Consider the following 24,987-nt stretch of genomic DNA (forward strand, 5'->3'; position numbering starts at 1 on the left):
ATGCTTTTTACCTGTTTTTTCTTTCTTTTTGCTCTGTTTCCTCCTGTTCGTTGGTGTATGTATGTTCCTGTACAGAACGTGCTTCTGCCGTTTAGCACGCAAGTCAGGGAACGCTTGCTCTACGCAGGTAATCTTAACCTTTAACCTGTTGCAAATGTTGCAAATGAGTTTCTGCTTCTTTTTGAGCTGCAGTGTTTAGATGTTGGGGTCTGCTTAATGTGGGTAACTGTGACATGTGCTACTTTCTTCCGTCAACATGGCTATCTGGAATCAGTCAATCCTTCTTAGTTGGCGTGGTGATGTTACAATAAAAATGTATGCTTTTTTTATTTCAGGGCATTCGTTTTGCACTGCAATTGTACTGGCTTGAGGTAATGGCAATAAGTGTGTTCATGTGTCTGTGTGTGTTTTTGTCCATTTTAGATAACATAAAGTATGGGCTGTTCCTTGAAATGAAACCTGACGGCTCCGTTAGAGGATCTTCAGTAGAGAAGCTCAACTGTAAGCAACTGCTGCACACATGAGTTAAAGGGCACAGTTTCCTGTCAGAGTACTATTGTAAACACTAAGTAACCCTCATTATGGCCTTATTTCCCAGAAAGGACAAATACCTTATCAGAAAAGATAATAATTCATAATATCTGTCATAAAAAGGCTCATGCAAATAATAACAATAATTGTTGTCATTTTGGTTGATGTTATGAAAATGTTTTATAGTGGCAGTAGTCCAAAGGTGATATGTGTGAATGATCCTGTTGTTTGCTGCTCTGCAGGTGTTTTCAACCTGCGTTCAGTGAAAGCGGGGGAGACGGTCATCCAGAGTTCGGCTACATCTCTCTTCCTCTGCGTGGATGATGAAGACAACTTGAAAGGACAGGTCTGAAAATTCTAACATCTTCACAAATTTGAAACATCCAATAGAGCATGGTATAAAACTGAAAAATGACAATTAGTTAAAAAGACACCATTCTAGTGTAGCAGAGAGAGAGCAGTGTATACATAAAATGGATTCTAGCATTTACTATTTTGCCATTTAAAAGCAAAATATCTATTTTTTAATATACAATTTTATTTAAAAATAACTGAGGTAATTATTAATAACTTTAGATAGTTAAGGTAATAGTTAAGGTACTGAGTGTTTTTTTTAAACAAGAAATTAATACTTTTATTTAGCAGTGAGGCATTAAAGTGATTAAAAGTGACAGTAAAGACATTTATAATGTTACAGAGAATATATTTCAAATAAATCTCTTTTTTTTCTATTCATCAAAGAATCCTGAAAAAAAAGAATCATGGTTTTCGCAAAAGAATTATGCTGTTTTTTGATAATAATAAGGAATGATTGAGCAGCAAATCAGCATATTAAAATTATTTCTGAAGGATCATGTGACACTGAAGACTGGAGTAATGATGCTGAAAATTCAGCTTTGCATCAAAGAAATAAATTAAATTTTTAAATATATTTAAATGATATATAAAATATAAATTAATTCGTCAAATAAATAAAATTTGATCAAATAAATGCAGCCTTGGTGAGCATAAGGGACTTCAAAAACATTTAAAAATTTATGATTTGCACATTTAAAAGTCATTAATATTACATTTATTTATAAATAATGTTTTTACAATTATTAATTAATTTTCTCTTTACAACTACTCAAATTGTAGATTTGTAGAAATGTTGATTTCATTTTATTACATGTAATATTTTTATATGTATGTTTTTTAATCCTGTATTTCATTATTTATTAAATGTGGAATTGATTTGTCATGGTTTGTAACACCTTCTGTAGTAAACATTGAGTAAGCTGTTATATAAATTTCACTGGAGCCTTGCACACATTTGGTACTGAGTTTTGTTTTCTTTTTCAGCCGCATTACTCTGAAGGAGACTGCACCTTTCAGGAATTGCTGCAGTCAGATGGATATTCTTTTTTCATTTCTCCACACACTAAGAGTCCTGTGTCGCTGTCTGGGCAGAAACACGGTGCCCCACTTTCTCGGTTCCTCCCTGTTATGAATACTCAGATGGCAATGGCAGGGAAAGGAGAGGACAGCCAGATACAGGAGGTGAAACAGTATATTAAGGACATAAACCTGGACTCTGACGACCCGCTAGGAATAGGACATCAGTCACATATTCAGACTGTCTTCAGTCCCAGTCTGCATACTAGGAAATGAGGACCGGAGCACATCAGTTATGGAGGCATGCTTTACATTATCACTGGACTGCAAGGTTTAAAATGTTTTGTTACTGTATTTTTTCTTTGCCCGGAACTGTATTTATTTGAACTTATTTATTTATTTGCTATGGTCTAAAATGATTTAAATTAATTTAAGTAACTTAAATATTGTTATATTAAACATTATACAATTGTTCATTTAAATATTACAATTCAGCTGGAGAGGATTCCGCTTTTCAGTTTGTTTGTTCTTTTTGCATTACACTGAGTCACTTCAGTATGATTTTTGTGTGATTAAAAATTTTAATAAATAGTACACAAACATGGCTCAGCGTTACACAATTCATGGAGCACACGCACATCATATATTACTGTACATATTTTCCTAAAATGCCTTTGAATACACAAACACACACATCTATTCACAGCATTTCAACAATGTCAGAACAGCAGTAACACAAAACTGTTCCAGATGAATGATGCTTAAGAGTTTATCCATTCATCGGGACACACAAATCCCTGACACATTCATGGCTGCAACACGGGTGACAAAATACATGACATTTAAATGACACCGCATGGCACTTCTTCCTACGAATAAGTCCGATAACACATATGTCAACAATTCCAGTAAGATCTTTAAAGCAAAGATGCAAACACTTTTATTGCACAACACAGCTCAGCTCATCCTCAGCTATTTTCCAAACGCATTGAGATGCCACTCTCTGAATAGATAAAAATAGTTTCTCAAATAAATACATTCAGTGATTTAAAGTTCAGCATAAAGGTTGTGGTGTCAAAAAAGTTTGGTTACCGGAACGTTAGGAAAGCGGTTTAAAGATGTGTTGTGGCTAGAAAGTACATGTTTTTTGTAACTTCTTTATACCTTTCCTTTGGATACTGCATCTGCATTTTGTACCTTCTCAGTCTCTTCATCAATCGTTTTCTGTTTCTTACATTTATTCCTTCCCATCATCCACATATATTCAGTGAGTCACAGAGAGGCAGTGTTCCTTAAAACATGGTACAGGACCACCTCCATCTCTATCTCTCATTCCTCCTCTTTGATCGCCAGTCTCTCAGACTTGGGTGACCAGAGGGTAAACGCTCCCTACACTTTGCACTCCGGTCTGTCCCGCGCAAAGCCCAGCCAGGAGAGTCCCGTTAAGAGGGGCGCAGATCCCCCTATAGGCCGTGCCTCCTTCGAGAGGAACGCGGTCTTCCTGTTCCCCAGGCCCTTCCTCACCTTCTTCTCCTTCTTCCCCACCTTCTTCCTCCTCCCAAAGGGAGGTGCTGATGTGTGTGTATTCCTGGTTGTCCTCACACTCCGTTTCGCGGTGGTAGAAGTAGCTGAAGTTGGAAACGATGACGGGAACGGGAAGCGAGATGGTGAGCACGCCGGCGATGGCGCACATGGAGCCCACCAGCTTTCCGCCCACCGTCACCGGGTACATGTCGCCGTACCCCACTGTGGTCATTGAGACCACAGCCCACCAGAAGGCTTCTGGGATGCTGGTGAAGGACGTTTCTGGGCTGTCCACCTCAGCAAAGTACACGGCCGAGGAGAACAGGATGACTCCGATGAAGAGGAAGAAGATGAGCAGCGCCAGCTCCCTCAAGCTGGCCTTCAGCGTCTGGCCCAGGATCTGAAGGCCTTTGGAGTGGCGAGACAGCTTGAAAATCCGGAAGACTCGAATCAGACGGATGACCCTCACGATTGCCAGGGACATGGTTGGCGCCGCACCCCTAGACTTAGCCAGCTCAGTGCCGAGCGTGACGAAGTAGGGAATAATGGCAAAAAAGTCTATGACGTTCATCACGTCCTTGAAGAAGACCGTCTTGCTGGGAGAGCAGGTGAAACGCATCACTAGCTCAAAAGAGAACCAGCAGATGCACATGGTCTCCACCAGGAAGAATGGATCATGGAAAGGAGAGGACATTGGGATGTTCGAGGTATTGTTTCCTGCAAGGTAAGCCTGGTATACCATTTGCTGCAAAAGAGACAGAGAAAAGAAAAAAGATGAGAATAAGAAATTAGATGCAGAAATGGGATAAAAAGATATGACAGTCAAAAACATACTAAACACAGCTAGAGTGTAAAGTGCATTTTGCATATTCAAGGTAGGCCTATGTTGAGATTATTATTTTGTGTGCTTTCAATATACTGTAGTTGAGATATTTTCTGTGTGGTTACAACCTAATACTTTTAATTTACTGTGCAACTCTGTCTCTGTCTCTGTGTGTGTACTTTGGCATTTTGGAAACAAATTTGTAACCAGAAGTGAGCTAAATCTGAAAAAAAAAAAAACTTTTGTGGACATCTTTGTTTGTAAAAACTGTATATATTAAAGTTATCGGTTAAAAATTTTTAATGAAGTATGTAAACATGACCAAAGTCTCAAAAAACTTGTGGGACATATGATGGAGTATTTTTGTGCCAAATCCAGGCATTTTATCCACCTTATTCCTAAACGCAGAGGTAAGCCTATGAGCAAAACTTCCAGTTGATTAGCCACTATGGGGAAATAAGGTGAAGAATAACAACGAGCAGTAAATGGTAAAACTGTTGGCATTACAAACCAGTGTGTTCATAATTAAGATAATACACTAAAATACCATGGTAAGACACACCATTTGCAGTATCAAGCAGCAAAACAAGAGGTTCTGTACAGCTAAAAATAGCTGGAAGCAAATGAGACTAGAATCAAGACCCATAAAATTTACAAATGGCCACGCCCATTTTTACGTGAAGTATAAGGTGGATAAGTTAGGCCCTGTATGCCGTCATAAAAGAAGAGTTAGAGTAAGAGCACGTGCTTCATTCGGGTTACGGAAGTCTTCAGCACAGCAATTGATAATAAGAAAAGATTTTAGCTAATTTTTGTTTTTGACCACAAATTCGAGGAGCGTCTCGCTGCAGAGCACTAACCCCATCTCCACCCCCCTAGATGTGGATCCAACCACGCCCCTTGGATCTTGTGGGCTGCAGCGAATTCAAATTTGAACTTGACAAATTCAACAATGCCAAACAAGTGCGTTTTTGGTTGTGAGGGAAAGATAACCTTGTTCAGCTTCCCAAAGAACCCAGCTTTAAGGAAATTATGTCGATGTAGCAGTTTGCAGACGGACGCTACGCAAAAGCTTTGCGTGCTCGTGACTCTTTAGCTCCGCCCACGCCACGCCTCCAGAGCTCAACTGTTGTATCTTACTTTTATAAATCTGATCAAGACTCCTCGGACATAAGAAAGGAGGCAATACTAGGCTACTGTATAGGTACTCAAGATTAATATGAGATTGGCAAAAAAAAAAAAAAAAACGTGTGTTAAGCAACGGAGTTTGTAATAAAGCCTGAATCGGACTTCCAGAGATGCGAGATTTGAAAGGTTTAAAAAGCAACCCAGCGATTTTTTTAATGTCACCTAACAGGTGTTCTATTGAACAGATGGATAGCCATGTAGATCAGTAACAGTAACGTGAATTCATTATCTAACGTTTGACCTATCAGACTAGCAATTATCACATGTACATAATTTATTTAAAAACATAAGTGTTTGCAATAGGCCAAGTAAAAAAAAAAATCATATGCTGACACCTTTTTTTTAATGTTTATTCGGTTTATTCAATCACATCCAAGCAGAGCACAAGCCAAACGTTTTCCCGCAAGATGCATGCAGTTTTAATTTTTTAACCGCTAGAGGGCATACAGTGTAACACAAGTTAATAAAACTGTTTAAAGATCATTTCTGAAACTACTCTTGAGACCAAACATGTTTCACCTGACTGAAACAATTTGGTTACCCATTTGACACCCACTTCTTGACTGAAGTTGAATGTCTCATTCTGCTTTTAGGGTCACAGTACATGACCTTTCACTCAAAGGTCAGTCATTTTTGCTCTTTATCACTCTGACTCCATAAAATATGACTTAGTCTAATGTGTACACGAGCACAAACCACATCAGTATGTAAGAGGTAACCAGAGTAGGGGTATTTTCAAATATGCATCCATAAACACGTATAGCCTTACTTATATTTCCAGTCGTATAACTCAAAGTTAAGCATGTGTCTGCATGGAAAACAGATTTATGAATAGCAAGATAGGAGATTAGAAAATATGACATGTGCGATGTGTTTGTATGCACATGTGGTGTGTGGGATCTTGTGTCGGGGTAGCTGGCTATTAAAGAAACACTCCACTTTTTTGGAAATAAGCTCATTTTACAACTCCCCTAGAGTCAAACAGTTGAGTTTTAGCGTTTTTGAATCCATTCAGCCGATCTCTGGGTCTGGCGGTAGAACCTTTAGCTTAGTTTAGCATAGATCATTGAATCGGATTAGACCATTAGCATCTCGCTCAAAAATGACCAAAGAGTTTCGATATTTTTCTTATTTAAAGCTTGACTCTCCTGTTACATCGTGTACTAAGACAGACGGAAAATGAAAAGTTGCGATTTTCAAGACCGATATGGCTAGGAACTATACTCTCATTCCGGCATAATAAAGGAATGCTATTACGCAGCACCTGAAAGTAGTCCCCAGCTATATCATAACTAGTTACCTACAGGAGAGTCAAGCTTTAAATAGGAAAATTATCGAAACTCTTTGGTAATTTTTGAGCGCAATGCTAATGGTCTAATCGGATTCAATGATCTATGCTAAGCTAAGCTAAAGGTTCTACCGCCAGACCCGGAGATCGGCTGAATGGATTCAAAAACGGTGAAACTCAACTGTTTAACTTTAGGTGAGTTGTAAAATGAGCCTATTTCCAAAAAAGTGGAGTGTTCCTTTAAGTGTTCCCTATCTTAGTGCTTATTTAGATTTTGCTAAAGTCATCATAAGATGTTGTGAAAGTGTGTTTCCATTCCTATTTCAGCTTTCGAGGGGGTCTGTTAATAAAAGCTCCTGTATCAGTGTTAATATGCTCAGAAGGGTTGTCCTTACTCTAAAAATAACGCCTCAGATCTCTAAGGTGAAACTTGAGAATGTACAATCTCTCTCTCACCCACTTTAGTTTACTTGTCGTTGACTGTCTGATCCATGCAGAATTACTGAGCTGTTTTGGCAGCGTGTTGAGGTTGCAGTCTTGTGCCGAAGCAGTTGGATCGCTGCTGGGAAACTAATTTGATACTCTTTACTAACTTTCCCCCCTTGCTCCTAAGCCACCCTGCATCTCTCTATTTTCCCTCACTCGATCAAGCACAGGCGCTCTTTCATTCTGTCACCTGTCATCTTGTCATTTCTCATCTCTTTCCCTTTTTTCTATCTGTGTACGCCGCTAACATCTTTCCACGGACACGTCACTTGACTGCCCCCCCCCCCACCCCCCCCAGAGTCTGCTCCCAATCTGTGTATCAGATTTAACAACACGTCTAAAATAATCTCAGCAATAACCCTACACTGCTCCTAAACCTTTCTTCTGTGCTTTCTTTTTTTTATTCTTTTTTTTATTGCAACTTCTCACACTTTAAACTTACACTATTATTAGGCTATGTGTGATTTGAAATGTGTACACATTTTTAAATGTGTATGTGAATCTGTATCGGCCTGTAGTCAGTAAGAATGCCTCTGTGTTCTAAAAAGTTTAGCATTTAGCAATAAACATTGTTTTTACATTTGATAGAAATTCAATATGCAGTGTACATTTACACAGCACACTACTTGGATAAGTTTGCCTATACTTGGATATGCTTTCCTCAACATTAGTTTTTGGGGTTTTTTTTGTTTTGTTTTTTGGTCTTACTGGAGACACAAAAAAAATAAAAAAATGTTATAATATTTGGATGACAAGTACATTGAGAATATTTAATAAGGTGCAGTCACATTAGCAGAATTTCGCAGGCAGAAAAGTCTCTATTGTCAACAGTGTAGTGCTGAATGAAGCACATCTCAAATAGAAGTCACTTTCAAACCAAGCTGCTCTCTGTTGGTCAACGCAGATAATCTGCACGACCAACTTGAAACTGCTGCCAAATCTGTCAACCTCATGTGAAATGTGCAAATGTGACCACACATATAGGCTTTAAATTTATCTTTAAAATGGTTATTGATAGCAATTAATACTTAAAAAATATAAATATAATAAATAATGTAATATTAAAGTTGCAACAAAACGGAAGTAGCAGACATACATCTAATTAAACGGATTGTTGAAATGGAAAAAAAAAATGAAGGGGACTTGGTTCTGTCCTTCAGTTGCTGATTGGATGAAAGGAAAAGCAAAAAGGAGAGGGAAAGTGTGTGGCCAAGTATGGTGACCCATACTCGGAATTTGTGCTCTGCATTTAACTCATCCACGTGTACACATAGTAGTGAACATACACCTGGAGCAGTGGGCAGCCAATGCTGCGGTGCCCGGGGAGCAGTTGGGGGTTCAGTGCCTTGCTCAAGGGTCTCACCTCAGTCGTGGTATTGAAGGTGGAAGAGAGCGCTAGTTATTCACTCCCCCCACCTACAATCCCTGCCAGACCTGAGACTCGAACCCGCAACCTTTGGGTTACGAGTCCAACTCTCTAGCCATTAGGCCACGACTTCCCCTAAAAAGGTTGGTTATAAAAAGAGGTGGGATTTATGTGAACTTTAAGGCAAAGTTCACCCAAAAATGAAAATTACCCCATGAATTACTCGCCCTTAAGCCATCCTAGGTGTATATGACTTTCTTCTTTCAGACAAGTACAATCAGAGTTATATTGCAAAATGTCCTGGCTCTATGTCCTGCGTCATCTGCTGGAGCACTTTTTTTATGATGGATTCATGCACTTTATTTTGCGTCAAAATCTTGACCACTATTTACTGCCATTATAAAGGTTGGAAGAGCCAGGATATTTTTTAACATAACTCCAACTGTATTCACCTGAAAGTCATATACACCTAGGTTGGCTTGAGAGTGAGTAAATCATGGGGTCATTTTCATTTTTAGGTGAACTGTTCCTTTAATAATTGGAGAAGTACATCACCAGAGACAAGTCTTTAGTTTCAACAGAAGATCAAGTTATAAAAATTTTATTAAAATTCATGAATTCAAAAAAACATATGGTTGAATCGTTCACAATATGATCAGTGACATGCTTTCTTAATAACATTCTTAGCAAAGAGATGTGTGTGAATTTCCATTTCATGCTGACTTTAAATAATATATTAATACTAATAAATTTGATTTAATTTATGCTCATTCATCTTTATATGCTCAGGAACCCATCTGCTTTATGCTAACAGCCATTATAACATTCTTTCTTATAACTATGGCTTTGCTTGAGGTTGTTGGTCATATTGTGTTTTGTGCATTACGTGTACTATAATTGAAAAAAATAAATCCTGCATTTTCTGTATGGGAATATCAGCTTATGATAACAATTTGCTAGTGTATGTGTGACACACAATTGTGTAAATCTTGTTAGCTATGTACTGTTGAGTCAGATACGGTAACGCTGACCTGTCTTTCACTGCTCCTCTCACCTCTCTCAGCTCCTTCTCTACTCTGAAGTCAGGCAGCGTCTCCAAACAGAAGATGAGGATAGAGACCACGATCACCATCACGCTGATGATGGCGATGATGCGGGCACCTCCAGAGGACTCAGGGTGCTCAAAGAGCATCCACAGCTTGCGCTGGATCTCATTGTCTGGCAGGGGTCGAGGCTCCTCCTTGGGGAAGCCCTCATCCTCTTTGAAGCGAGCCATGATATCCTCTCCCAGCTCATAAAAGCGCAGTTCATCCATGAAGACGTCCAGAGGCACATTAGCAGGCCGCCGTAACCGGCCTCCGGACTGATAAAAGTAAAGGATGGCATCAAAGCAGAATCGATTGCGGTCCAGGAAGATCTCGTTGTGGAGTGGGTCAAAGTAGCGCAGGCGGCGCTGAGGGTCTCCAAGCAGAGAGTCAGGGAACTGGGCCAGGGTTCGGATCTGTGTCTCGTAGCGCATGCCTGACACGTTGATGGCCAGTCGTTCGGACAGTGCCCAGCCTCCTCTGCACATTGAACCAGATCTTCGATTCTCTCTCTTCCTCTCACCCTTCTCTTTGTCACCCTTTTCTGCCTTGTTGCGCTGGTCCTTGAGCTTCTTGTCACTTTCACTGATCTCTTCCTCTGCTTGATTTTTGACCTCCACTCCCTCATCCGATCCTTCTCCTCCTCCTCCTCCTTTGTCCATCTCTTCTTCTTCTTTCTTGTTCACTCAGTCTGTTATATTGGATAGAAACACAGTCATTTCAGCCAAACATGAACCCAGGAGTCAAAGGTTTGTAGAAACCTACAAATGGTGTTAATCTAACGTAACACTATCCGAAGTGGTTATTTCTCCTATAATGTCGATTCTAATATCACCTGAAAGTCTTGTGAATGTACAGATGTATTTAGTTAATTTTGATTAAATATTAAGTAAAGATTTTAAATTGTTAAATTATTTTGCACTTATTTGCTAATGTGTCTAATTATTTATTATTCAAATAAGTAAATATTATGTATATATTTCAGCATTATATCATTCCATAATTATTGTGTACATCTTGTTTGCTATCATTAAATTTCTATAACATTTTTTATATAACATATAACATATTTAATATATTAAAATAAAAGCAGGTTTATAAAACATAATACTTTTAGCAATTTTCTAAGTAATATAGTTTAATTAAATTGTGTAATAGATAAATAAACCACAAAAATGTATCAAGTTTATACAGTCCTGTTCCAATAATGTAACTGCAGATGCGTGGTATACATACATAAATTCTTCTGCAGAAACTTCTCCTGCCGTTCCATGAAATCATATACTCTCATGAAATTTCATGAAATTCATGTGCTCTATCCGAACCCTGTGTTGACTCCTGCAGACAGATCCATTACAACTTTGAACCTCACCCCGAGAATAGGACTACAAGACTTTGACTAAAAAAAAAAAAAAAGAATAATAATAATAATAAAAAGACTATAAAACTGTCCCTGTTTAGAGAGCCGGTTTATATGAAGACAGCAAAACAACCTGTGTCCTCAAGTATAAATCAAGACTTAAGTGAAGTTAAGGGGTGAAAAATGTTCATCAAAAACATCACAATCCCTTGCAAGTAAATATCTCCCTAAAATCTGAAATTTGGTATTAGGAATATAGAGGTTTGGTTCTCTGAAAAGTTTCTGAGGAGACACCCTGTTTGTTCCTCCACTTACCCTCTGCCACTAGTGTCCGTAAATCCAGAATAGTTACCCCACGCTATCCGTGTTTCTTCCCTACCTACACCACACCATGAGCTGTGTATCTGCTGTCCCCCCTTTCTGCCAGACGCTCTACCCTATGAGTCCAACAGGAGGTGTTTTCTCCTGTACCCTGAACCACAAACTTTGTTCTCCCCTTGGTCAGTGCAGTACAGACACTTAAACCTGTTTGTAGGTCACTGTCTTCACTCCCTCTCACGCTTACTGCAGTGCTGGGGAATGCTGTCATACTGAAATTCAATCCAGAGCCCCTCGTCCCCTCATCAGCTCACTGTCTCAAACATCTTCACACCAGCACCACCTTAAAATGCCTGTATCTCTCTTTTCTCTTATATGTATGTATATATATATTCTTTTTTTTCTTCTTTCTTTCTTTTCTTTTCTTTTTCCGTGTATGAATGACAGGTTTTTGCTATTTGTTATTTTATCCCACCCCAGCATTTCTGCCAGGAAACAAATAATAAAATATTTAGAATATAAACATTTCTAAACATAATTATACAGAATGACATAATAACATAAACTGGGGTTCTCGTTTAAAACATGTACATAAGTCTAGCAAACATTTTTTTTTTTTCATAGTTTTCAAGTCACTTCTTTTGTAGTTCATTAAAACATTGAATTTTAAAAACTATTCCTTTTGTTTATGCAATATTCCACAAATATTCCAATCTCAGTTAATATAACAATAAAAAACTTAATGTTTTATTATTCTTTATAGAAATAATTTCTTTATTATAAAATTTAGAAATCTAGAAATATGTTTGTTTGTTTTTACCTTCAATTCTTAGCATCCGTAACTATAAGAACATAACCTATGTGACATCACTGTTGACACTATATGGGAATCCCCAAACTGGTTCTCTTGGACAGTAAATGCATAGCTGATTTACATGTTATTCCATCAAATAATAATACAAATGTACAACCCGAATTCCAGAAATGTTGGGACGTTTTTTAAATTCGAATAAAATGAACACTAAAAGATTTTAAAATCACACGAGCCAATATTTTATTCACAATTGAACATAGAGAACATAGCAAATGTTTAAACTGAGAAATTTAACACTTTTATCCACTAAATGAGCTAATTTCAAATTTGATGTCTGCTACAGGTCTCAAAAAAGTTGGCACGGGGCAACAAAGGGCTGAAAAAACAAGAAATTTTGAAAAGATTTATCTGAGAGAACATCTAAGCAACTAAATAAGTTGATTGACATCAGGTCTGTAACATGATTAGCTATAAAAGGGATGTCTTAGAGAGGCAGAGTCTCTCAGAAGTAAAGATGTCTGAGGCTCTCCAATATGTGAAAGAGTGCATAAAAAGATGGTGGAATACTTTAAAAACAACATTCCTCAACGTCAAATTGCAAAGGCTTTGCAAATCTCATCATCTACAGTGCATAACATCATCAAAAGATTCAGAGAAACTGGAGAAATCTCTGATGCGTAAGGGACAAGGCCGAAGACCTTTGTTGGATGCCTGTGGTCTTCGGGCCCTCAGACGACACTGCATCACTCATCAGCATGATTCTGTCATTGACATTACTAAATGGGCCCAGGAATATTTCCAGAAACCACTGTAGGTAAACACTATCCGCCGTGCCATCTAGAGATGCCAACTAAAGCTCTATCATGCAAAATGGAAGCCTTATGTGAACATGGTCCAGAAGCACCTTGTGTCCTGTGGGCCAAGGCTCATTTAAAATGGACTGTTTCAAAGTGGAAAAGTGTTCTATGGTCAGACGAATCCAAATTTGACATTCTTGTTGGAAATCACGGATGCTGTGTCCTCCAAAAGCCAGTTCAAAAGCCAGCATCTCTGATGGTATGGGGGGGCTTAAGTGCATACGGTATGGGCAGCTTGCATATTTTGGAAGTCACTATGAATGCTGAAAGGAATATAAAGGTTTTTGAGCAACATATGCTCCCCTCCAGACGTTGTGTATTTCAGCAGGACAATGCAAAACCACATACAGCAGCTATTACAACAGCATGGCTTTGTAGTAGAAGAGTCCGGGTGCTGAATTGGCCTGCCAGCAGTCCAGATCTTTCACCTGCAGAGAACATTTGGTGCATCATTAAATGAAAAATACATGAAAGACGACTACGAACTCTTCAGCAGCTGGAAACCTATATTAGTCAAGAATGGGAACAAATTCCAACACCAAAATTCCAGAAACCCATAACCTTGATCCCCAGACGTCTTCAAACTGTTTAGAAAAGAAGAGGAGATGCTACACCATGGTAAACATACCCCCGTCCCAACTATTTTGAGACCTGTAGCAGGCATCAAATTTAAAATGAGCTCATTTAGTGCATAAAATTGTCAAATTTCCCCATTTAAACATGTTATCTAGGTTCTATTGTGAATAAAATATTGGCTCATGTGATTTTTAATGTGTTTTAGTTTTCATTTTATTCAAATTTAAAATTAAAATTTTCTAATTTAAAAAAAAAAAACGTCGCAACATTTACAGAATTCGGGTTGTAAAATAAGAATTATAATAATTACAATAATCATTTATTGTTATTATCATTATTATCACATATTGTTATTATTCTTCTTATTATTATTATTATTAATAGTAGTAGTATAAAAAAATTAAGAAGCTTTAGCAGTTTAACATTTTATGGTTTTAGGATTCTGGTTTTTTTTATCCATATTTAAAAAGTTTTCCATATTAAAACTGAGATCAATATTATAAAATCTATTGTATTTCCGTGCTATTTTGTGAATAATAATAATTATTGCTTTTAAAAAAATCTAAATAATTGTAAAATAATTTGAATGATGATGTAGTACTTTTCATTTTATGATGCATAGCCTAAAATGTCACATAGTTTTAAATGTATTATTTATTATTGTCATATCTTACATTGATTGAAGCTATTAATCGGTGTGCTGATTGACAGCTTTGGACCATAGACTGTAAAAAAAGAACATATATCAGCGTGATAATAACTAACTTAAATGACCAAAATCATATTTTGGAAAATTGTATTGGAAATGTAATTAATTTGACTCAAGTCCCATTCGTTTACATGCAGAGGGCGGGGTTTATGACCTCAGAGCCCGCAGCTTCAGTTTCCAGAACGAGTGAGACACACCCGCTTTGGACAAACGCAGTGTTTCTCAATGTCAAGGATACGTCCTTGGCAGGACTGGTCCTTCCAAGTCACTTCCTTCAGAGGCTAGGCGAGGCTCCTCTTAAGCATTCGGAGAACACGTAAATGGAACAGGCTAGCAAGTGCACGTTATTGCGTCATTACGTCAGTGAAACGGTCCGCTTTTGGCGCTGAAAAAAAATGGAAGTGCAAACATTACTGGTTTGGTTGCTGTACAGCATTTTTTCAGATATGGAAATGGAGATGGTGAGGCAGCATCGGTGTCAGGCTCGAAGGAGGAGAATTTTAATTTGTCGCCACCTCTGCCGACAACTTAACTAAGTTAATTATTTACTAAAGAAATGCCGGTGACGGCTAATAATTGTGAAATGACAGGTCCGGTTCAGTTAGCTATCAATAACGTAATTTCTAGAATTTATAATATCAATACGGTAGTAATACTTTTTAATACAAAAATGTTTTTTAAGTAATTTGTAATTTGTAAATATACTTACATTTGAACGCATATTGCACCGTTGGCGCTCCGACTCCGCTAACGTCCGACATTTTGAATTTTTGAGCAAGATAGCAAAGCTGCGCGCATAGGATTGTGGGTGATTTTAGCGCGCGAAGAGCGCGAAGGCTACACTTATGCATCCTTTCCTGTGTATGGGATATTTTTCGAACGAAGGACTCAGTCCTTGGTTGAAATTCCGAGGATCCTCGACATTGGAACAGTCCTTCGACGGATGTCGATGACGTAGCATCCTCGAAATTCTGGCTTCCGAGGATCCTTCCTTGACATTGAGAAACGCTCACAGACTGTTTTGTAAACAACGCTGGGTGGCGTAAGTCGACGTGTTATTCACCTTTGGCCTAATAGTAACTCATTCAAGCTTTTCAACGCGCCAAATACATGCAATGATATGTAAACGCGGAGGTTTTACAAGTCTAACGCATATTAAGTGATTAATCAGCTCACCTTATTACAGAATTCATGAGAAACTTGCATTTCGTTTCCTCATTGAAGTCCTCGATTCACGCATCAGTTCATAGCGACTCTTACTTGGTTTGTGCAACTCTAGAAGGATATTACTCTGATGATTTTTGTGGAAATATTTATATTAATAGTGTTCGTGTTATTTATTTATTTATTTATTTTACATGGTAATATCGGTTTGGACAAAGTAGGCTATATACAATAAGAACATTATTTTTGTATATCAATTATAAAGTTTATATATATATATATAAAGTGTTTTCCCATAGAGACTGTTTTCAGTTCAGTCTGCTGCTGGAGCAGCGCTGTTGAGTTGGGAAGAGCTGGGAAACCGGAATAGGATCAAATTTCAGACGATTCAGGCGAACCGGTTCAAGTTTACTAAAATAACTTCAAAATATCATTCGTCCAGGAAGCGGTCATCTCTAGTTGACACACACACATGACATCGGCTATCACTTCTCTATCAGATGATTTTAGTGCATTAGAAACAGCTTACTCGAGTCTCAGCCTGTGCAGAAATTTGACATTTGCTGTATATAATAACATGGCTTGTGCTCAGCGTTATGCCAACAAAATTGTCATCGTTACTGGGGGCACTAGAGGCATTGGAAAGGGCATCGTTAAAGTGTTTGGTAAGGGTTTGTAATATTTATCTTTCCATGAAGTAATCGAAAGTAAAGGGAGAGTAAGTCAAATTAATTTTGTGTTTGCTTTGCAGTGCAAAACGGAGCCAAAGTTGTGTTCTGCGCACAAGAAAGTATGTGATTGATTTAAACTATACGCGTATTTCGCCAATAAATGCAATAACATTTCCTTTTCCTTTCTACGATTGTCAGCTGAGCTGTCTGCTGGCCAGTCTCTTGAGTCTGTGCTGAATGAGGAAGGACCGGGGTCATGCACGTTTGTGTCATGTGACCTGACAAAAGAGGACGACATCAAGGTATTTTCTTCTTCTTAAACTTGTATTTACATGAGAGCAAATGCATAATGCAGAGGAAATGGATCAAATAACTAGCACTTCAACATTTATGGTTTTAGGTTTTTTTCCCAACTTTGAAAAGGTTTCCATGTAAAACTTGAGATCAGTAATTATATAAAATATAATGTATAAACCATTTTTGTGCTGTTTTGTGGGTTAAGCTTTTAAAAATGTTTATAATTACTATGTAGTTTACATTTACATGATGCATTTTTCAAAACAAATGTGTCATATAGTTCTAAATGCATTGTTTCATTAAATATCATCTTGAAGCGATTAATCAATGTGACGATGGAGAGGTTTGGACAAATAGACTGTTTGGTGAACAACGCTGGGTGGCGTAAGTCAAAGTTTTTTTCACCCTTGTTATTTTTTGTACTTTAAACTTTTTGATTTGTTCTACACTCTTTAATTCAGGGGTGGGGAACGTTGATCCTGGAGGGCTACTCTCCTGCAGAGATTAGCTCCAACCCTGAAAATTCCTGGGAAAAAAATACCTAACTTCATCCTGAAGACCTTGATTAGCTGCTTCAGGTGTGTTTGATTAGGGTTGGAGCCAAACTCTGCAGGAGAGTGGCCCTCTAGGATCAACGTTCCCCACCCCTGCTTTAATTTAACAAGGGACTTTTGGATATATTTGAGAAAAAATGTTTATTAAAAATGTTTTTTTACAAAATCGTAATACAGATATTTTCTAAATAAATCGTCTAATAAATGAATAAATAAATTGTTTTTTGTATATAAATCCCCAATCAGACCCCCCTCACAAGACCACAGATGAAACTACTGCGGAAGAGTTTAGAGACCTGCTTAATCTGAACCTCATCAGTTACTTCCTTACTTCAAAGGTAAGGAAGTGATGTAAAAAAAACTTTGGTCTCTTTACTTGTGCAGAACAACTTTTTTAACCTCTTTTCATTACCTCTGGGCAGTATGCGCTGCCGTATCTGCGTAAAACACAAGGGAACATCATCAATTTGTCCAGCCTTGTTGCCTCAATAGGCCAGAAAGATGCAGCTCCCTATGTGGCAACCAAGGTGAGTTTCTCTGCTTGTCCTGAGTGCTTTACTTGATCAAGTTGGAAGTAACAGTGATACTCACATACATGCACAAGGGGGCGATCACCGCCATGACTAAAGCAATGGCTGTGGATGAGAGTCGCTATCAAGTGAGAGTGAACTGGTGAGTGACATTACACCCAATTACACCCTTACTTTTTAATTTATATCTAAAGAATTTAGGATTTTCTCTATTTCAGATCCAATTGAATTTCCATCTGTGAATATGCTGTTCATTAACATTCAAACTCTTTTATAGCATCTCACCAAGCAATATAATGACGCCTCTGTGGGAGGAGCTTGCTGGGCACACAGAAGACACTGCTGCCACTATTAAAGGGGGAGAAAATGCTCAGGTAGGTGTTCATAAGGCTAAATCATCAATGCTGTTCTGCTGATTATATTCTAGTAACATATTTCTACTCAACAGCTGATTGGCCGAATGGGAACGGAGACTGAGAGCGGATTAGCTGCCCTCTTTTTGGCAGCTGATGCCACTTTCTGTACTGGGATAGATTTGTTTCTGAGCGGAGGGGCTGAACTGAACTACGGCTTCAAAAGCCAAATTCCATAGACGGACAGTGATGGAAAGGTCCATGAAATGATAATATGGCTTCATTCCTCATCTCAGATAACTTGTTTCATGCTGCTTCTCAGTGCAACCATTTGCAGACCTTGCAAATATTTTCTAATTCATCACATATTTCAAATCATTGTGCAAAATGATTTTCACATTTTATTTGAGTTCAAATTTAATATTAAACTATCACATTATTGAAAATTTACTGAAGTACTAAGCAATTGAAAATGGTTTTTCTTTCACTTGCCATTTCGCACTTTCATGCCGCCGCACGATCGGGCAAATGGTGCAATAATTGTTCAATTTAAAGCCAACTGCATTTATTTGTATATCTAATAGTAATAGGAATTTTTTGGGTATCTGTGAATCTTAATGAATCTAAATGAGTTTTTTTCCCTATTTTAATGCAAATATTAGCTAAACATTATATGATTATAAGGGACCAGCACTGTGAATTGCAGTAGCATGAATGTGCAAAGACTTACTGGTGTTTACATGTAAATATTCCCTGGAATGTTTGTTACACAAAAATCCAATTTTAATTGTGATTTTTTTTATGACTTTTGACAGGTTGTGATTTGCTTCATACACAAAATTATTTGTAATCATTAAAAAACATTTAAACTGTTGTCAAATTATTTTACTTAGAAAAAGGATGTCAGAAGCATGGCCAATGTCACTAATGGGGATTATTCTGAGATAATGATATGAGACAAACAATGTAGTGCTGATACTATTGTTAGTCTTTTGATATCAAAATGTTGTGGTTAGTCCTTAACTATATTAAACAGCTGGAAATGCATTGCATTATATGCAAGTAAATAATAATCAAATTGATGCAAATTTGGTAGCAATGCCTAAAATAGATTTCAGAGTTTGAGACAGAAAATTAAATTCAAGGAAAACCCAATTCAATTGAATATGCAAGTGGAAACTAGGTTTCTGTGCATTCTAAAGCCATACAGCCTTGTTTACAATAGTGACCAACACAAGTGACAGGCTATTTTTATTTTCATCACATCATCAGCTGAAGGTATTGACATAGAGCATATTTTTTCAAATGTCTAAAAGCCAATCATTTAACCGGATCGGACCAACGCCTCATGTTTCCTCATAACCTTGTTTAACCCCTCTAGAGTTGACCCTTTACCTGTTTATCCAATCAGATGCGAGACACCCGTCACGCCTACCCACGGGTTACTATTAACCCTTTAATGGACAGGAATAGTTTTCTTTGACGTTTAAAATTCATATAAAGATGATGATATGATCGACTCATACATATTTATTAAGCTTATCATATGAGTGTTCATATATAAAAAGTATCCTCCATATTTAGAAAGCAGCATCTGGCTTCTTATGGCTATATCCTGGTGGCATCACGAATAATAATATTTAGCGTGTTTCAAACAAGCCTTCTGATGCACATGTGTTGAAAGCAATGCTTAAATAACTATCGAAGAACCCTTGAAGGATTCAAACCCTGAGCACATTGTTTTCTTAAGGGTCCAATCCGGAACACAGAGAGTCCCAGGCTATTGCTCCCACTCGGACTAGTTTACCATTAATCTCTCAGCTCAGCAGCGATGGCAGCGATCAGAACGGTGAGTGCAAAGATCATTTCACTTATCTCCCCCCACCAAATCTCCCAAATCCTTCTGTCAATAATTAACGGCTCTGTCTGGAGTATATTCAACAAAACCGAATTTAGCAGCTTTAAACTGCAGACCATCGCCGTTGCAAATCGACAACACGCAAGTTTCAATTGTCACACGAGCGGGATGCATGATTTTAAGTGTTTGATTTTATATGTGGATGAAACATCAGAGGGTCATTTGTTGTTTCTCACTGTGAATTGCTGCTAAAAATCTGTCTGTAAATCTCCAGAGATCTGCTTTCCACGTATTTCCGTATGAACGCACGCGCCGTGTTAATACATGAATATATATTTTTTTATGTTACCAGCACATTCCTAAGAAATTACTACTCGCATATTTCTAAAGTGATATTAGTAGGATTTACAGTTTTACTTGTAACGATTTATTAGATACAGGTGCTAGTATTCATTCCAGTGAGATCAATGTCTTTTCAGTTGAGTTACTAATATTTCTTTGCTAGTTAGTCACTATCCAACAAGTAACTATTCCACTTTTACTGGTTACAGTTTGCAAATGTAATCAATATGTGTCTGTATTTATTACCTAGGCCTACTTCTGACTAGTATGTGATCATTTGTTGCTGAAATTCCTGTTTTACTTGTGACTTGTCATGAGGGACTAGTACTTATTTTAGTTACATGTAACTAAATGTTTAGTCTTATTTTAATATTGAAATTTAATTTTAAACGTTGAACAACTAAATTCTGACCAGTCATTACATAGAAGTAAACATCCATTGTAAATGGTGAGATAAAAAAACAACTATGAGTTACATAGTAGAGTCCTAATACTAGTATTAGGTCCAAACCTTTGGTAGTGACTAGTAGCAAAGAGATAATTGAATGAATAATTATTATAGTGATGTTGAAAACATTCTAGTACCTATTGGGTTATTTATTAATAATTAAAATAATACTTATTGCAGTAAGATATTCTAGTTATTTTTCAGGAACTAATGGTAAAACATGCTATAAGATGCTTTTGCCTGCCAAATAATGCACAGAGTTTGGTGAGGTCACCCGACAGCTATCGTATAGCCCTGCTACATTATTTATTATGTAAACAAATATCGAATAAAAAACTAAAGGAAAACAGCAATATAAGTAGGGTTAGTGTGTGTCTTACAGTAAAATAGGCAAACACACATTTGCTTGCTTTGCTTTGCTTGTTCACCGAGGGTTTTTTAGTTATTAAAAGCACTGTTACTGTATGAGCCAGCTGTCTCCTTGTGCACAAATGCAGGTATATACATACAGCTGGTGCATACTCAATCTTCACATCTCACGAGGGCTAAACAACAGCTGTCAAGAACAACATGCTCTGTGTCTGATTGGGCTATGAAAAGAAATGGTTGAAGTCACACTCTGTTTCTGTGTTTTAAGGCCCTGAATGGACGCTTTCTTCAGCCTCTCTCCCTGTCATGTGGGTCGTTGCGGTTCGTCAGCTCCTCCTTCAAGGTACTGAAACAAACCTGTTGTGCCAGGTTAATGCACTACTGTTATTTCCATGCCACCACTAGTCAGTTTTGGCCTCAGGTCTTGTGATTGTGTGTTTGTTTTAGTTGGCTCAGAGTTTACGATCACAAGTTTTATGGCTCATCCTGAGTTGCATTTTCTGAAGTGTTAAGCAGGCCACAGTGTTGCCTTGTGGAATCTGACGTCTCTCTTCTTTGTGCTTTTGCTTTCTTTTTTTCCTCCAACACCTCACTTCCCTTCTCACCACAATTTAATTTAATTCAATTTCCATAAGAGCTTGACTGGCATGAATCCAGATTCATTTTTCAAATGCATGTGCAATCAATGATGATGAATAAACATCTCTCCACGTGCCCGCTTTACTCCCCGCCCCTCTCTCTTTTCGTTTTCTCTCCCTCTTTTTCTCTGTCTCTCTCCCCGGTTGATTGTGTCAGGCTGCAGATCTTACCATCGAGAGGAACCCTGTACTGAAGCCAAAGCCAGACCCCTCAACCCTTGTGTTCGGCAAGCAGTTTTCAGACCACATGCTGACAGTCAGCTGGTCTGAAGCAGGAGGATGGCAGGCACCTCAGATCAAGCCCTTCCAGAATCTGTCCCTTCACCCTGCTTCCTCAGCCCTGCATTACTCCATAGAGGTGAGGGAGTGTGTTCAGCCACATGCCTCATGTCATCTTTTTCTCATCTTTTCAAAATAATAAATGAGAACTTTATTTCCCTAGTCTGGTGTTTTCACCTGAATTCTATCAGATGCTCTGCCACTACAATCTGTGAAAACGTAGAAATGAAATGTCTGCAGTTTTTTCCTTGATATTGTAATTGCAATCATTGATTTGAAAAGATTGCCTTTAATTATTATTATTTTATGTTTGTATAAGTTGTTTATAATTCTAAATCTTGTACACATTGTAAATATAGGTTTAATTTTATATTACATTAACTACATATTCATCAAGATTATTTAATTATGCAATACCTCTCTGAAGATTGGGGTCAGTGTGATTTTTTTTTTTTTTTTTTTTTTTTTTTTTAATTCAGCAAGAGTGAAATACTGTCTAAGAAACAGTAAAGACATTAACAAGTTTACAAAATATTTTTTATTTTAAATAAATGCTGTTCTTTTCTATATTTATCAAGTAATCCTAAACAACAATGTATCACGTTTCCACAATAATATTAAGCAGCACAACTCTTTTCCACTTTGATAGCAATAAGAATTTGAGCCCTAAATCAGCATATTAGATTGATTTCTGAAGCATCATGTGACACTGAAGACTGGAGTAATGGCTGCCATCACAAGACTAAATGTCTTTGTAAAATATATTAAAATAGAAAATGGCTGTTTTGAATTTGAATAATATTTCAGTATTTTATATTATTAATATAAAGTTTTTGCTGTATTTTTTTAACAATAAATGCCCTGGTGAGCTTGTTAAGGCTGAGTTATCGTACAGCTAGTATTTCCATGAATGTTCTGCACAGTTATTTGACCTTGTCTTAATATAGGTTTATTTAATATGATCCATTTTTAGCTGAAGTGAACTGTAGGGCTTACTAATGTTTAAGACTAATTTCCCCCAAATTTTACTATTTAATTTTTATGAATTTATTATTAATATAAAATATATATATTTTTGTTTTATTCTCAGCTATTTGAGGGCATGAAGGCTTTCCGGGGAGTAGATAACCGCATCCGTCTCTTCAGGCCTATGCTGAATATGGAGCGCATGTACCGGAGCACCGAGAGGAGCTGCCTGCCTGTTAGTCTTTTTTGTTTGTTTTATTCCATTAGGAATTACTTCAGCTTATTGACTAATGCTCTGTGATATTATCACATTTTCACTTCGCCAATCTGTGTGCCGTATCCTCTCCATCAGCATATTCTCTCTCTGTATCTCTCCTAGTTGTTTGATAAGGGCGAACTGACAAAGTGTATAAGTAAGCTGATTGAGACCGACCAAGAATGGGTTCCTTACTCCACAGACGCCAGCCTGTACATCAGACCTACATTTATAGGAATTGAAGTAAGAAACTTTCGGTATTAAAATATAATTTACTGAATAATTTTGGTCTTTTTATCTGTAATGGTGACCCTCCTTCTTTTTGCAGCCTTCTCTAGGTGTGTCTCGAGCAGGTCATGCTTTGCTCTTTGTCATCATTGGGCCTGTTGGACCTTATTTTTCAACTGGAAGCTTTAGTCCGGTGTCATTGCTGGCAGATCCTCGATATGTCCGGGCCTGGAGGGGTGGCGTTGGAGAATACAAGATGGGAGGGTGAGTTTTCACAATGACATGGTTACATATACACTATATTGCCAAAAGTATTGGGTCACCCCCTTCTAATGAACATGTTTGACTACTTTAGTAATTTCTATGAGTACAAATCTTAATGCTTAAGCATATAATGGCATTCTAGGGAATCGTGTGCTTCTAATTTTATAGCAACAGTTTGGACAGGACTCTTTTCTATTCTAACATGGCAGTGCCTCTGTGTATAAGGCACGGTTAAAAAAGATGTGATTGATTCAGTCAGTGTGGAAGAACTTGACTGGTCTGCAGAAAGCTAAGTCCTGATCCCAGCTGAATACCTCTGGTGTGACTTTATATGCAGACCTTGAGCCGAAAACTCATCACCAAACACCAATGACTTGTATAAACACTATATGGACAAAAGTGTTGGGACACCCCCTTCTTTAGAACAGAAAAAGTCACTAACAAAACTGTGGCAACAAAGATGGAAACATAAAAACTGTATTTCTATCTCTCTTGCAACAGTTTTGGACGTGTCTAAAATAACAGTACCCTTATGTACAAGTCATTGGTGTTTGGTGATGAGTTTTCGGCTCACGGTTTGCATTTAAAGTCACACCAGAGGAGTTCAGCTGGGTTTAGGACTTGGCTTTCTGCAGACCAGTCAAGTTCTTCCACACTGAATGAATCAACTGTCTTTTTGAACTGTGCCTTATACACAGAGACACTGTCATGTTAGAATAGAAAAGGGTCCTGTCCAAACTGTTGCTATAAAATTAGAAGCACACAATTCCCTAGAATACCATTATATGCTTAAACATTAAGATTTGTACTCATAGAAATTACTAAAGTAGTCAAACATGTTCATTAGAAGGGGGTGACCCAATACTATTGGCAATATAGTGTATATATCTCAGCATACATTTTAAGAGTTGTAGAGTAATAAGTAAAATTAAAATATTTTTCATTGAGGGAAAAAGTCTCTAAAATCTTAAATTTAAAATTTTATTTTCTTATTTGTCTCTATTTCTTGCTTTTATTTTTGTTATTGTTGTAGCAAATTGTGTAATATTTCTTCTTGGTGTTTAAGAATTTAGTTCACCCAAAAAAATAACATAATTTGCCCTTCTTTCTATTTTGGGCCACAAAAGGAGAATTTGAAAAAATGTCCTGCTCTCATAATGGCAGTGAATAGCAACCAGCATCAAACTTAAAAACAAAAAGGTGCAAACTTGTCACAGATTGGTCGTATGCCTGTTCTGGAGATATACAATAGTGTTTGGTAAAAAAAAAAAAAATATTATTTTATTTTATTTTTTTATGAAAATCCTGACCTTGGCAGTTGGTCTTCTGTGTATAAAATGGTTGTAATTACTTCCTAAGCATTTTATGTTAAATTTGTTTAACCCCTTGAATTAAAGCTTAAAGTTTCATTTTAATTCTATTCTGGTGGTATATAGAGGTGAAATTATGAAAATTGTGTCAGTGTCCAAAT

General features: G+C 37.4%; 3 protein-coding genes across 10 annotated transcripts in view; 2 read left to right on the forward strand and 1 right to left on the reverse strand.

Moving 5' to 3' along the window:
• On the forward strand, positions 1-2,509 carry LOC306856973 (fibroblast growth factor 21-like; the record flags this gene model as incomplete). Its single annotated transcript, XM_079396563.1, has 4 exons — positions 1-127; positions 424-501; positions 774-877; positions 1,873-2,509. The coding sequence occupies 4 exons, from the start codon at positions 1-3 to the stop codon at positions 2,179-2,181; spliced, it is 618 nt and encodes a 205-aa protein (XP_079252689.1). The 3' UTR covers positions 2,182-2,509.
• Positions 2,472-15,271, reverse strand: LOC306856935 (potassium voltage-gated channel subfamily A member 7-like). Of its 5 annotated transcripts, XR_013783053.1 has the most exons (4): positions 15,009-15,146; positions 14,431-14,684; positions 14,265-14,315; positions 12,377-13,442 (listed from the first exon to the last, which is right to left on the reverse strand). XR_013783053.1 is itself a non-coding variant. In XM_079396494.1 (3 exons), exons 2-3 carry the CDS (start codon positions 10,325-10,327, stop codon positions 3,263-3,265), a joined length of 1,605 nt encoding a protein of 534 aa, XP_079252620.1. In that variant the 5' UTR covers positions 10,328-10,356; positions 14,265-14,371; the 3' UTR covers positions 2,472-3,262. The 5 variants fall into 5 exon arrangements, 2 of the variants coding, with proteins under 2 accessions (XP_079252620.1, XP_079252619.1); XM_079396494.1 differs by lacking the exons at positions 12,377-13,442; positions 14,431-14,684; positions 15,009-15,146 and adding exons at positions 2,472-4,174; positions 9,635-10,356 and having other exon boundaries at positions 14,265-14,371; XM_079396493.1 differs by lacking the exons at positions 12,377-13,442; positions 14,265-14,315; positions 14,431-14,684; positions 15,009-15,146 and adding exons at positions 2,472-4,174; positions 9,635-10,356; positions 10,902-11,032.
• The window catches only part of LOC306856950 (branched-chain-amino-acid aminotransferase, cytosolic-like), a 14,319-nt gene continuing 4,441 nt past the window's right edge, over positions 15,110-24,987 (forward strand). For 2 of the 4 annotated variants that reach the window (XM_079396526.1, XM_079396528.1), the window contains exons 1-6: positions 19,308-19,717; positions 21,154-21,228; positions 21,681-21,881; positions 22,893-23,003; positions 23,148-23,267; positions 23,353-23,516. In XM_079396526.1, coding sequence (XP_079252652.1) covers positions 19,700-19,717; positions 21,154-21,228; positions 21,681-21,881; positions 22,893-23,003; positions 23,148-23,267; positions 23,353-23,516 — 689 coding nt within the window. In that variant the 5' untranslated portion in view covers positions 19,308-19,699. Of the gene's footprint in view, positions 15,342-15,801; positions 16,129-16,214; positions 16,254-16,332; positions 16,437-16,748; positions 16,816-17,231; positions 17,324-17,407; positions 17,513-17,589; positions 17,658-17,792; positions 17,890-19,307; positions 19,718-21,153; positions 21,229-21,680; positions 21,882-22,892; positions 23,004-23,147; positions 23,268-23,352; positions 23,517-24,987 lie in introns of those variants that run through there. The other 2 variants (XM_079396529.1, XM_079396527.1) reach the window with 2 other exon arrangements.

This window comes from Barbus barbus, assembly GCF_936440315.1.
Source record: "Barbus barbus genome assembly, chromosome: 3".
NCBI lineage: Eukaryota > Metazoa > Chordata > Actinopteri > Cypriniformes > Cyprinidae > Barbus > Barbus barbus.

Excerpts from the sequence above, each read along its gene's own strand:
- LOC306856935 (XM_079396494.1), bottom strand. The coding sequence starts at position 10,327 with ATGGACAAAGGAGGAGGAGGAGGAGAAGGATCGGATGAGGGAGTGGAG. Across the intron at positions 4,175-9,634 it reads TAGAGAAGGAGCTGAGAGAG|CAAATGGTATACCAGGCTTA; the intron begins GTGAGAGGAGCA and ends TCTCTTTTGCAG.